The sequence below is a fragment of the Rhipicephalus sanguineus genome, chromosome 11, assembly GCF_013339695.2.
Source record: "Rhipicephalus sanguineus isolate Rsan-2018 chromosome 11, BIME_Rsan_1.4, whole genome shotgun sequence".
NCBI lineage: Eukaryota > Metazoa > Arthropoda > Arachnida > Ixodida > Ixodidae > Rhipicephalus > Rhipicephalus sanguineus.
The window spans coordinates 75,386,611-75,401,180 of record NC_051186.1 but is presented as its reverse complement, the minus strand read 5'-3'; the positions used below and the strand labels follow the sequence as shown (position 1 = coordinate 75,401,180).

General features: G+C 44.2%; 1 protein-coding gene across 1 annotated transcript; it reads left to right on the top strand.

The window, feature by feature from the left end:
* The first annotated feature begins 253 nt into the window (after positions 1 to 253).
* On the top strand, positions 254 to 14,222 carry LOC119373555 (uncharacterized). Its single transcript, XM_049411275.1, has 5 exons — positions 254 to 338; positions 3,817 to 3,946; positions 5,676 to 5,821; positions 8,744 to 8,876; positions 13,814 to 14,222. Exons 1-5 carry the CDS (start codon positions 284 to 286, stop codon positions 14,070 to 14,072), a joined length of 723 nt encoding a protein of 240 aa, XP_049267232.1. The 5' UTR covers positions 254 to 283; the 3' UTR covers positions 14,073 to 14,222.
* Positions 14,223 to 14,570: the final 348 nt, after the last annotated feature.

The window sequence follows — 14,570 nt, the reverse complement described above, 5'->3', positions numbered from 1 at the left end:
ACATGTGTGCCTGTAATTGCAGACTTTCTTAGGGCAGTGCCTGTCCAAAAACAAAAAAAAAAACAGCTTTGTGGCATTACAGGTCTCTGGATAACCCATCAATGGTTAAATCAAGGTTGTCCGCATATGGTAAGAAGGTGATGCCTCCAAACGTTTTTCTCTTTACCGCGTCTTCTTGCCTTCTTCTCTTCAGTTACGCAAATGAGCTTTCATTTAAATTCTCCTGAACTATCCGGCCGCATCGCAGTTGGCTCTGGGCTGAGTGTAACAAGGGGCTGCTAAAATGTCGAGAAGATACGCTGGAGTTGAAATTGCGCTGGTCGTGGCATTCATGATCGGTAAGGCTTTTCCTGCACTTGCCATCTCTTAAGTAGGCTGCAGAGGCTATCTGCAGAGAAGGAGACAAGCTAGTAGACGAAACAGATGACTACCTGTCGACTTCATCATATTGCTCGAGTTTCCAGAATACAGAAGCTTCCAGAATACAGAAGCTTCAGAACACAGAAGTGTACAGAAGCATAGAACGTACTAGCACGTTCTAAGCTACTGCCCCAGCTTCTGCATAAGCAATTTAACATTGATGTCTCCAGATACATTTCCAGAAGTGAAACACGGTCATAGGGACATAAACACACACATGCACATACTCAAGGAATACCTATTTCGTACCGACTGTTTTAAAAACTCATTCTTTCCTTTACCGATAAGAGAGTGGAACGATATCAGCGAGGCCCTCACTAGCAGCTGCTCCTTGGACGTATTCACTTGTGCGATGGAAAATTGCCTGTTAGCGTTGCAGACTTAACTCTCCTGTGCTAAATTGAAGATAATCTTGCTTTTCACTGACTTTTTTTTTTCACCGCGTCCTTCTGGTGTTCGTAGTTATCGTTCGATGTGTAACTTATTATTATCGATGAGCACTTGTTAACCTGAAACCTTGTATAACTACATGCATGCGTGAAATACTGTTTAAACACATCTGCGTACTCTATCTTGAAGCCATTTTTTTTCACTTTTAAAAAGTTATTTGTAACTAGTGACCATATTTTGAATGTCATATGATGTACAAACTATTGTAGTTATATTTCCACCAACACTTCTGATATCATATATATATATATATATATATATATATATATATATATATATATATATATATATATATATATATATATATATATATATATATATATATGTGTGTGTGTGTGTGTGTGTGTGTGTGTGTGTGTGTGTGTGTGTGTGTGTGTGTGTGTGTGTGTGTGTGTGTGTGTGTGTGTGTGTGTGTGTGTGTGTGTGTGTGTGTGTGTGTGTGTGTGTGTGTGTGTGTGTGTGTAATGTGCTTACTCGCTACTTTATCACTGTTTTTGCCCTTCTTGTTACAATCCCTCAAGGGATTGGCAGTATTTGTAAATAAATAAGTAAAATAAATAAATATAGGTCGAAATTATACAGCGATGTAATTGCGTAAGGAAACCACAAGAAACGCCGAAGATTTCATACAAAGCGACATTCACAGCCAGACATAACGAAGTTCTATGCTTTTGAATAGGGAAACATGCTAGCCTGCCATACATGAACAATGTCTCGAGATTTCTTCTTTCTCTATTGACAGTCTCTGGGGCTATTGCCTTGGGGCGGTACAGAATTTTCTTCCAGGGGAGGCAACATGCACCTTCATTGAGAGATGCCTTTCATGGGTGTGAGGCAGTGGCGCCTTTTAAGAAAATAGCAAAACGGTTGGTTTTTCAGCACTCCAGGGGCAACGACGAGGACAAATTTTGTTTTCGGGGTGGCAATATGACCCTGCAAAGCACCTTAGTAACTCCGAAAACATTCCACGCCCATTGAAGGGAATCGGTTTGATGACAGCCAGACTTCAATACTTCGTAAACGTCCTCCATGTTCTAAACAGCCTTGGATTCAATTTGTACGCTGGCATCCTGCATAACAAGAGAACATACAGCGCATACAAGGGCTATAAATAAGGTACTTCAGGGGCATTGCAGTTTCTACTGTTTCGCACAACGAACAGAGGAAGTGATTATGAGGCACACCATAGTAGATGATTCCGAAAAGATTTGGAACACCCGAAATGGTTCATTTACCGCCTCTATCTAGCTGCACCCGCCTCTTCGAGGTTAGCTAACTTCGAGCTTAAGGTAAGCTAGACACGGGTTAACTAACCTGCATCTTCATCTTCGAGGTTAGCAGCGCGATGCCTTTCCTGATAAGCTACCACGGCAGGTACTTTATAAACAAAAACTCATATGGTCCCTCATGCATTTCCTCAAGACGACGCGAATGCGAAATCCATCCGGTGTGGCTATTTTACCGTGCACATCGCAAGAACGAAATGGACGCACATCTCGCACGAGAAGTGCTATTTCCATTTTTTTCTTCACTAGGGTTCACGGCGTTTTATTGCAATAGCAATTATATGGGCACTCGAAGCGCATTGCTACCGTTGCCGTCGCCGTCATGTTCCCTATAAAGTGAAAATCGATAACATCGCCACGTGTGTCGTATATTCTGTGAGCTAGCAAAAACTCGCGAAAGCTGCAGACGGGTGCGGCTCACGCAGAAATGAAACGCACTGGTTGGCTCCGTCGGACGTAGGAGCATAAGGGTCGGGGGAGGCTGCATCGCTTGGGCAGTAACTGAACTTTTCTCAAAATGGCGCGGTCGTGCGTGCTAGGGTGTGTGCTGTGTCTACAGAGTTCAGTAGACGGCTACAACTATTGTACATGCTGTGCTCTCCCCGCGTACTTTGCGTTGAAGCTACAGAAAGCACGAAAACCACTTCGCTCCCTAGAGCCCTACCCTTCCACCAGCGTTTTATAGAGTTACGCGAGATCGCATCGCAAAGAGTTAGCTGCTAGTCTCACTTCGTATAGGGTTTCAATTTGTTGTCATCGCATCCATTGCTTCGCCATTGCGACGAAACTTTCACTTTTGCCAAGGTGACGCTCTGGGTCTCAGCATGATGAGTTGCATAAGGTTTTCGCCTTAATATTTAGGACTTGGAAAAGGCCCCTCTCTCGCGTTCTGACTTATTTTAATTTAGCAGTAGTCCTACCTAGAAACAATTCGATTTTTTTATAGTACGCGAAGGGTTCAATGTGTTTGTTCCCGCCATGAAATGCGACTTATTGATAACGGCGATGAACGTTTAAGGACTCTTAATGTCAACTTTCTTCATTCCTAATTTTTTTAAGTAAATGACGTTTGGTAACTGGCCTTAATATTTATTTTGATGTACGATATCCGCACATATGTGTAAGAATGAACGTGGAATTGTACGAAGCACTCTAAGCTAAACGACAGCAACAAAGTGGTAACAGTGCTTATGAGAGCTGCGGCCATAGAATAGTGATGCTGTTTAACCTGGCTATACACAAATAAATGAATTTAACTGACAATTACGCCACGGAATGGACAGACGACATGAACTATTCTCTTTTAACTGTAATTCTGACGCAAACTGAAATGAATTGAAGCGGACGAAAAATCACCCTTTCCGTTGGTGAGAAAGCGGGGAGTTTTCGTCCACTTCAATATGGAATGGCTGACGCGTATTACCGATCCCCTTGCCTGTTGCGCGAATATTCGTTTACATCAACGAAGTTTACGCAAGCGAGTTAGCCATGATTTCCTGTTTGAGCACTTAGCAAAAGCTACGCGCCCGTGACAATTCTTACAATCTTCTTGGGCTGTTATAAGTGTGAATCAAGAGTTAGGAAGTTGATTAACAGTATTCATATAGTTGTCAAGGGCCTACAAGGAGCCAGCGTTTTTTCTATCCTGTAACGTAAACAGGCACTTGCCAGGCCAAGCTGAAGGATGGCTGTAAATTGGAGACACTTCAAGCTTGCGGTGACGACTACCTTCCTTATGGAAAGGGACCGCACCTGGCGACCTCGGGAGAGCCGTTTGTAAAGCAATGTGGGTAAGTTCGTCACGTGTAATGGGGACGTGCTCATGGTTTATGAACTTTGCCTCAATCAAATTTATTGGATTGAGGCAAAACGCAAGAAGCAGTATGGTCATTACGCAGCAATAAGCGTATTCTTTCAGTGATTTTATCCATCCAACTGTCTATTTTTGTGAAGCTTTTGTGAAACAGTTAATCTCAGCGTTCGTAATAACGGCGCAGTAACTAGCAAGGGCGTACGCCCCCCTCTATTGGAGTGGAATCCTTAAATAACAATAATAATTAAAGTAACAATGCTTATAATAGGAGGAAGAACAGCAAGAGAAATAATAATAATGCGCAGCACGTATAGACCTAACGAAGTACAGGAATGAACCAAGAGATGTATTTCTCTTTTCCGTCCATACCTTACTGACAGCAACAGACGTGTAATCAAATAGGTGAGGAAGCCGGAAATATTTAAAGAAATCCTACAAGACATTAAACGTAAGTGATGCGCAAATTAATGCGTGCATTCCAGTCTCTATATCCATTCGTTCGCATACTATCATAAGAACAAAAAAAAAGGAAGAAAAACGTGCTGCTGCATTCGCCGTAGTGAGCTACAGGGAATATAAGACGAACAACTGGAAAAATAATTAATAATTATGGCAACTACGGACTACTGGTGCCGAGCCTGAAGGAAGATCCGAGCTCGGCGGCCTTCCTTCTTTCTCTTTCTTTTTATCTTTCTTTGTTTTCTCTCCTTTCTTTTATCTCTTTTTGTATGTTTCTTTCTATTTCTCTCTCTTCTATTTCTCTATTTCTTTCTCTTTGTGGCACTTCCTATATTTCTTTCTCTTTCTTCCCTTTCTCTCTCTTTCTCTCTATTTTTCTATTCCTCTTTCTTTCTATAGCTTTCTCTCTCTCTCTCTCTCTCTCTCCGTTCTTTTATGTTTTTCTATTATTTTGTGCCTTCATTCCCTTTATTTCTCTCTATTTTTATTTTCCAATTTCGTTCAATCGTTGTCTTTTTTTCTCTCTCTTTTTCTCTCTTTCTTTCTCCCTCTGTTTTTGACGTGTTCGTTTTCGTTTGACACTCGCGTCTGCTGTACACGGTAGTGGGCCTTGCCCAATTCCAGTGGCGCATGCCCACCTGAGGAGTTTTGCGAGACGGAGCACACGTTACGATACCTGTATCAGCTTCACTTTAAAGCGAATGTACAGAGCGCGCGCCAGTTCATGATGATGATAGTTTTTTACGACGGAGCACAAGTTGCCGACAGCTCAAGCTGCTTCGCTGTTAAAAATGATACGACTTGGTTCCAATACCAATTGCAATAAGCCCATTTCAATGAACATGAAAGAAACTAGTGCCTTTCATGAAATGGACGCAGTTTGAAGAACAGGCGTGGCTGGCTATCTGGTGGAACGCCTGACGCCCACGCAGTACGCCTGTGTTGCATTCCAGCTCAAATATCCGGTTTCCAGTATTTCTGATTTTTATTACTCTCCTCATTCGTGATTTTTTGCTAACAAACAACGGCAATTTCTCGCTCGCAACCAACGACGCCCAAGGTGAGACCGGGATTTTCTGCGATACGGCCTCGTTTACGCGATCGCGTTAAAAATGCTCGTATGAGGTGTCAAAAGAGCCGATTTACCGCCAAACATATCCGCTTGCTCATTTGTCTCACATGAGTAGGCGATTCGCATGACTTCTAATATTACAAGAGGGTAACTTGTGCGGAACTTTTTATTCCAGGACATTCAAAGAGCAGATTATGTGCAGTAAAAACTTTGTAAGGGATTGCCTGGACGGTGCTTCCAAAGCTGCGGCATTGGTAGCGCTGGAAACCTACAAAGAGAGCATCGACGAAATCTGTACTACGGGTTCTAAGCAGAACGAAGGTAAGCTCTGACGCCTCAACATATTATTCTGCGCTGTAGAGTACGTATAACGTCTTCGTGCGGTGAGTGCTTTGTGTAGCCTACCACTTCTAGCAGACCAGCTCTGTTTCAATTGGAACGAACGCCACATTACACAAACTTCATGTCTCCATACCATTGCCAAGGCGTCGGACTGGGCTAGTTGGAACATAAGTCACTGGATTGGGCTAGTTGGTACATAGTCACAAAGAATAAAAACCAGCGCAAAACACGTCCCGCCGACTTACTTTCGCTGTGTCCTGTGTTTTCCGCTGGTTTTTATCCTTTGTGTCCATACCATTGATTCTATAGAAGAAGTTACCCGTATTTTCCCTCTAACTGATGCTACCTTCACTCGTCCTGCTTTAATGGTGAATCCACGATTTTTAGGCACTCGCTTATTTTGTATCAATAACACTTTTTAATTCCTTCGTTCTCATCTTCTGACAGTTTGTTAGACGGTACTAAAAAATTAACTTACAGCACATTTTTTTTTAATATTGATAAGGAGCGGCAGTTTTTCATTCTTCAGTTGCTGTTGTATGTATTCGATCATCAGAATAAATGTTTTAGACGATTTGTAGGCTGTCTGGTTCCTAAATAGAACGACGCTAGTAAAGTTTAGTTAGATTGGCTAGAAAATTGCCTACTTATGCAAGATACGCATTATGTACGATTCTCCACATTACTCCTCAAAGCACCCGCTTGACGCCCGCTCCTCAAAGCACCCGAATTTCTCTGCTTAACGTATTAAGCGTTTTTTTTTTCCTTTTTTCAAGCCATCTTCAACTCCTCAGCAGAGCGCTGCGAACTACAGGTCTGGAATATTTGCCGTTCATACTGCAGCCTAAAATTCAAGAGATTGTGTGCTCTGTTATCAAAGCTTCTTGTGTGCACTACATTTTCCTTCGATGAATTACGGTAGCCGTGCCATTTGACTTGCTGCCTCTAAACTTTGACTAAGCCAGGAAAACCATGAAGTCGTGAAACCTGAATTACTCTATCAAGGTGTATTTACATGGCGATATCATGGAGATATTCAATCAATCAATCAATCAATCAATCAATCAATCAATCAATCAATCAATCAATCAATCAATCAAGGAGAATTTTATTACATCATAATATGAAAAATGCGTGCACAAATATTTGGACCCATAGCCTAAGCGGCTAGTCATGGGTCCAATACAAAAAAAGGTTATAAGTATTGGCAGTCTTGTGCCGAAAAAAGAAACAATAGCGAAAGTATCATCCATAAACGAAAAGTATTAGACAGATTCAAGGAACCATACAAAAGAACAACGAATACATAACTGCTATGAGCACAAAAAATATACATGAGAAAATTTTTAATAAATAAAAATGGAAGAAAATGCCTGAAGGCGACATTAGTACTGAAGTACTGAAGGCGACATTATGGCGATATCGCAAACTCAGGTTAGGGCCCCATTACTGGCCACCCGCCTCCAAGTTTCGACATGAAAAAGTAGCCTTCGCTTCGAGAAAGCTGCGATTTTGTTGTTCTTTTTTACAAATGTAAACTATGGAAGTGCTTTTATAAGAGTTTTTAATATGAGCTGGACAGTTTAGGGTAGCGTTTGGAGCATTCAAAAACTTAGTTTTGGTAAGGGGAAATAGATGTGTCGTTCGAGCCTTTGATGGTTTAAAAATAATTGTAACCTAACGCACCAATAACGCAAGCACGATGTATACGAATACGTGAGTAGAACCAAGTGACATATACGCCGTCATGTTAACCCAAACTTCTCTAACCTTTCAACTTAAGCATCTTAACAGCATAAGAGGGCTACGTCAATTTCAAGTGTAAGTGGAATCGAAGGATGTTGTAAATTAGTTGTAAAAGTCGTAAATTTCTGGTGCGCTGCAGAACGGTGCTTAACAAACTCATTCGTTGCCAATACATACATAATTTTCAGCAGTTTATGAAATTCCGGTATTGTTTTTTATCGCTTAGTTGCAAAGTGTAGATGACAGGTTTTGGGATGCTGTACTTTTCGCAGCGGTTTTTCTTTAAGTTATTTGATTAAGCTTAATGTTCGCATCTTAGTGTTCAAACATTTAACATTCCCTCTCATATACTACAAGTACCATAACGAACTGTGCAGTTCGATAATCTAAAATAATATCTCCACTACCATGTCTTAAGGAATGAGCTCTCGAGCGAACATTGGTTTTTCATCCTAAATACACGTCCACTGTTCATTGCTACCACTTCTTCAAGATATTGAAGAGTGATTTGGGTGAACGTGGTCGCCAGTGACCTATACTCCCTTTCACACATCAGGTGCAACGCTGCGGAAGCTTTGAAAGAAATTCTGCAAGCAAGATGTGTGAGTATGCGCGTCTCGCGTTCGGCCCTCGTCGTTGTAAACGCTCGCGCGAGTCGAGCACGAGCCCGCGCGTCACGCGTCGCGATTGGGCTGCAAATAAAACGCCAAAAAGAGAAAACAAAGAGACGATAAGCGATCCAGGAGAAGTTATTGACAACAGTTTAACGGAGTTTGTTTATATCTGAGGCACGAAGCGTCTTCATTTATTACTGAGCCTAAAGACGAAAGGAAATCACATTACGGGTGATAAAGTCACTGCACTATTTCTTGGTGCGAACGCATCTAGGACAACAAGTCTCGTGAGCCTCCACAGCGTTGCACCTGATATATGAAACGGAGTAGAGTTAGAGTAAGGCAAACAGTTTACTAACAATTCAATGTAGCATGCACGAAGAGAAAAGTTGCTAGCAATTAAAATGCAGCACTCGAACGACCACTGTAAGGTTGCTTGTGAACGCTGTGTACAACTTGACTGTCACGCTGGTTCTCGCTCCCCATATGCGCAACCGAGAAACCCAATGCTTACCGAGTGCTTCGCTATGTTTTTGCACAGCCTACCATAAATCCGTCGGCTGCTTGAATTCTGTTGGCGCGAAACTTCACGGCTGCGTGAACAGTCTGCTTGGAAACATAAACAAGGCTGTTCTCAAAGCACCCCAGAAGGACGTCATCGCTCACGTATGCTGGTAAGCAGCTGTACGAGATGTCTGTGCCAAAAGATCTTTGAGTGTGTGTGCGAACTTTCAAAGATCGTTCAGCGACACCGTTACTTTAAGGTGAAAGCCCCATACCAATATCTATCAAGGTAGCGTTGTGAGGTGAAAAAAAATATCACGTGACCGCCCGAGCTGCGCATCAATTTCGCAATTATGGTGTTCGCGTGAGTGATAAAAATCAGAAGCGCGCAATTATCATGTGACCGCTCGAGCGGCGTCTTCACTTTGTCTTTGTAGCGCGTGATGACGAACTCAATCAACTTTATTACAAGATCTGGTATGTTTGTGGCCCAGACTAGACCGCTTTGGTAGAGGCCTGGAGACCTTGTCTCCTTATAGCCTCCCTGGCCTGCTGCATAGCTCATTTTTGGTCTTCGACCCCCTAGCTGAGCTGCGCTAGCCGCCACCGCCGCTCCCGGAGGGGTCTCAGCAAAACTTGTTGATAGGTTGGAACATTCTCACAGTATATGTTTATGTGAAGCCCTTGCTTTTTTGAATAGTTTGCATTTGTTGACTAAGTGTAGGTGTGGGTAGCTCCTGTGGAGGTGCACAGGCTTTGGGTGGGAGTTTGTAAGTGTCGGTATCCAGCCGCTTGTTTCCTGTCTAGACTCGGGTGGGGAGCGGGGAAGACGCACCTTGCATGTGAATAGTGTTGTGTGTATTCTATGTAGCATGTAAACATATCTTTGAGTGGTACGTTGGCGGCGCTATGGATGTTCAGCGAGGGGTCCATGCGGATTGCGTGGCGGGTTTTATTCTCGCGACATCTCGTGGGCCATCTCGTGCGGATTGGAGGTATCAGTATCTGTGTGCGCCGGGATAAAAATAAATTTTAACGCGGATGAAGTGCCCGGTAAGTAGCCTCGCACAGGATGGCTTCCGCCTTCAAGTCGTCTAAGTCAAACACATAAGGGACCCTGCGAATTTTTTCTTTTTTTTAAATGCGGAGCATTTATTAGTCGCACCTGCGGCGTCGGCCGCCATCCACACCATAGAGTTTCCTACAATACTTACTAGAGGGAACTCTGGCGCTAGTGTCTATGGGAGCTGCAACGCATGACGCTTCAGCCAGCATGGGAATGATGGGTAGTACACAAATTTGTCTAAACTTCGTACTTTCGGCTCCGTTTAGCTCCGCGTTGGCTGCATCCGCTTTGTCGCAAAACGAATTTCAGCAAAAGTCAGCAGTTTCACTTCGCCACTTTAACTTCTTTAGGCTCAGCGATTCAAATTTGGTCACGAAGTTCACAACGATCCATTCTTTTATCCGAAAGAAAATCAAAACATAGCAATAAACAAAGCCACAAGTACGTTTGAAGCCGCAAGCACGAAGACTAGGCAAATTTGTGTACTACCCATCATTCCCATGGTAGCTGAACGATCGCAGCGCCAGAGTCCCCTCTAGTTAATTTTAGGAAACTCTATGGTCCACACCCCCCCCCCCCCCCCCCGGCGCATGCTCGGCTCGTCTCGTGCCGGCAGCAGGCCTCTCCTCTCCATCCCTCCCTCCTTCCTCTCCGTCCCTCCCTCCTCTCGATCGAACGCGGGTGGTGTGTATATAAGCGGCGGAGCGCGCGTTCGCAATTCAGTCAAGGGCGTCTTTACTTGGCTTTCCCTTGACTTGACGCTTTTCTTGACTCCAGTAGATGCGATGGAAGCAACAGTACCTTCAATGAGCGTCCCACCACTCGTTGAAGGCAACGTTACCCGACCGTCACCGTCGTCGGCATCAACAACAGCAAGCAACGCAGAAGACACGGCTGCGAAGAGACGAGCATACGACGCTGAACGCAAGCGTATGAAGCGAGCTGCGGAGCCGGAACTTCGTGCAAGAGAAGCAGCTGCGAAACGGCAACGAAGGGTTGTGGATCCTGAACGTCGTGCTCGAGAAGCAGCAACCGTTCGTGAACGTCGAGCAGCGGATCCATCACTCGGGCAGCGCGACGCTTCTGCGAAACCCAATTACGCAACATTAACGCGATACCCCCCCCCCCCTCACTCTGCGACGCATTTACTCGAGTTCCCCCCGTGGGAAGATGCGGACGACATTTTTTTTTCCTTTTCACTCGAAAAGACACATTAACTCAAGTAAAGCTGCACGGGGGGCTAGTTGGTGCGGATACATGGCTCGTTCGCGCTGCCAGGAACTGGACGATTTTGAAACGGAAAAAGACACACACAGGGTGAAGCGCGTACTAACAACTGTTTATTTTCGTGCCACACACTTCCTTATATATGACACCGGGAAAAGGAAGTGCGTGGCACGAAAATAAGCAGTTGTTAGTACACGCTTCACCCTGTGTGTGTCTTTTTCCGCTTCAAAATCGTCCAGTTCCTGGCAGCGCGAACGAGCCATGTACACATTAACTCAGTTTTTTTTATATTCAGAGTACTTGTTGCTGCCGTGTACACCGCATATCAGCAAGTGTTGTCGTTCTGCTTCCAATATTAAAGATCTAATCACGGTGACGCTGGCGGGCTTGTTTTTAAAGGGCCCCTCACCAGGTTTGACAATCTTGAGCTAACGAGCGCAATGCATACACTGGGCGTTCACGATCACGTCTGCCAAAAATTGGGGGACGCTTAAGCTTCGCCTTTAAGAGTTGAACGCGATAGCGATATTCTGTTCGTAGTGCGCAGTTCGAACACTACGAGTGTTTAACAGAATGCGCGCACTAAGGTGTGTGCCTTATGTAATGGGTAGCATGCTTTAAACCAGGAGCAATTATACGCGAGAAACTTTTTCGAAGTTGCGATGCACCCACTACGTGGTCTTAAGGGAATACGCTCAGTAATGTGTGTGCCTTTTGTAATGGGTGGCTGTCTTTAAACCACGAAGTCGTTATGATATTGGCATGGTGTGACGCCCGATGGCAATGTACGCTTGTACCACGCAATATTACTGCGATATGACATCTCGTACTGTGACACCTATATACAGGACGCGTATTTTTGGGAAGCATGAAGTTACTTTCAGTGCAGCTCCAAGCAGAGGTGTGGCTGTGTGGTAGAACACCTGCTTGCCACGCAGACGGCCTGGGTTCGATTCTCACTCGGACCCAACATTTTTATTATTTATTTTATTTGCAGCTTTTTCGATTTTTCGGTCACGGACAAGATGATGATTTTTCGCTCACAACCAACGGCCCCGACGCCGACGGCGGAATTTCTGCGATACGAGCTCTTTAACGCTATCGCGTTAAAATTTGCAACTTTATACGCGCCGCGGAAATGGGTCGAATTTCAAGGTAAACGCTACTTGCCCTTCCTCTCGCGGGTGCTCGCCCAGAGAATGAGGGGATGAGTACATGAGAAAATGGCCCTACGTAGATGGTAGTGCTGTGACGTCGCTCCTCTACGTAGACGACTGTGCTTTGACGTCGCCAACAGTAGCACGTGACGCTGCGATAATTATTTCACACGAAATGTGTAGTTTGCGTAATTTGTTGCTTGAATAGATTAATAAAACTTGAGAGAAATAATGAGACACACAAAGGGAATGTGTGCTGCTTCTTCATTTTTTTTTTTCGTGAATTGCAGCGAGATGCGGGGCTAATGTGCCTCCGTTTCCCATGCGTTCATGTCCCCGCGGATTGCGCATAGAGCAGACGCCAGCCCTGGAAACGAAAGTAATGTTCTGGCGCGTTCGAGCACTCACTATGCTCATTTATTCTACCGCGTCCAAGTAAACGTGAATGCGGCACTGGCTCATAATACCGCCACTCTCATGCCCGTACAAATGTCGCAACTTTCATGCCTGTCCCACAGAAATAGGCAGTACACCACAGAGAACGCCGACACAACGTCCACGGCCGCTACATAAAAAAAAAGGTAGCGGCCGTGCAACGTCGCTCGCGTGCTCGGGCTGGCTCGGGCACGTCACGCGCACGTGACCATGCATGCGCATGTCGTGTTCATGCGTATGTGTCAAGTGAAGAGGGCGGGGAAGAGATTTGGCTGGCGAAGGCTACACGGGGCGAATGGCAAGGGTTTGAAACTCGCCTCCTCACATGATTTCGCGTCGCTAGAAATTATTCTTTCTCTCAGCTCGTAATGAACGGATTTGAAAAATTCTTGCGGCATACTGCTCTTCATTTGGCACGCCACAACTTCCAGCGTGCAACTAAAATTTGCTATGTGACCTGGTGAGGGGCCCTTTAAGGAATTGCTAGATGACCTTCAGAAATTATAGGAACATCTTATTGAAGAGAAATAGTTATGCGTTGTTCTTCTACTGGTAACCTTTCATCGATTAGCTAAGAGAATAATATTGTTCATGCTATATAAGTGCAGTAAACAAGCGAACACCTCGAATCGAAGCAGCATAATGGATAGAGGGAACCTGCACACACTGGAACTGCAGATAGCAAAACTTAACAACCCATGAATACCGCCGCTTCCTTTCCGTCATGCAGTGATCCGAACTTTTCTGGCGTGATTTTTTGTACGACTTGAAAGCGGTCACAGGATATTTACAATTTTTGTGTACTACAAATGTGAGTGAGCCGGTACAGCTGTATTGATGTGCTTAAGCATTCTGGTACGAAAGAGTGCAAGACATCAATCGCAAGACTCCGCGCGAGTTTTTTTTAATACATTCCTTGTAAAAAATCACATGATATTCCTTAAATATATACCATAAGATAACATTTTGAACGCTTTAATTTTGTATGCAGTCACCGCATATTGATAAGTTTGACCAGCAATAGAGCAATGTAACGTGATTCTTTTTTGCCCTCGACGCTCTTATTACCGGAAAAATACTAAAATACGCCTAAAAAATGTTGCACTTCTTATTGTCTTCATTGCTTGTGTTCTATAGCTACGACCTTCCCGAGCTTTTTTTTTTGTTTTTTTAAACCGCCAGGTTTACTGAACCTTATCTTTACGGCCTTTCATCATTCCAGCTCGTACGGTGGCTTGCTCGACTGCGTTGAACCAGCGTTGACACCCTGTGAAAAGGTTGGAGGGAAAGAGTTCACACTCAGCCTGGTGGACAAGGTACTGGGAGAGGTTCTGACACCGTTTTGTAAAAACTACAAAAGAGGTTCGGATTCATGCAAGGCGCTGCCCAACCTGCCAGCACTGGGTCCACACGATCGTAAATTCAAAAGCTTCGTTGAGCTCATTATTGAAGCGGTACACACGGCCATTCTCAAAAACTAGCAGTACACAAAGTCTGCGTCAAGCTTGTGTTTTGCTAACAAATAATGTGAAATCGATTGTTGTTTCCATGAGTAAACATGTGGAGTAGAATGTCTACTGCGGGTGTATGTTGTAGGTACGAGCGTACTGTCTTGAATAAAGAGAGTTCTATGCATTTGTAAGATTGCTAGGCTGCCGTACATTTCTAAACAAGCGTGCTTGCCTCGAAGCATGAAATTAAAAGTCAATCGCGGCTGATGCGGCGACGGTATATCTTCCCCACGACATTTCCAGCTTTCTTTCTAACAAGCGGCGTCATCAGTTGTATATCCAAAGAAGGGTTGCCAACCGTAGGGTAGTAACCCTACTTGTAGAATATTTTCGCAATTTTTCGGCTAGCGCGGTGTAGTAGGGCGGCAATACGGTTTTCTTATGAGACCTAGGCTAATATCTACATTTTGCTTGTAGTCGATCAACGAAAAATGCAGACGATCCGCGTGGCATATCCGAGGGTTACAT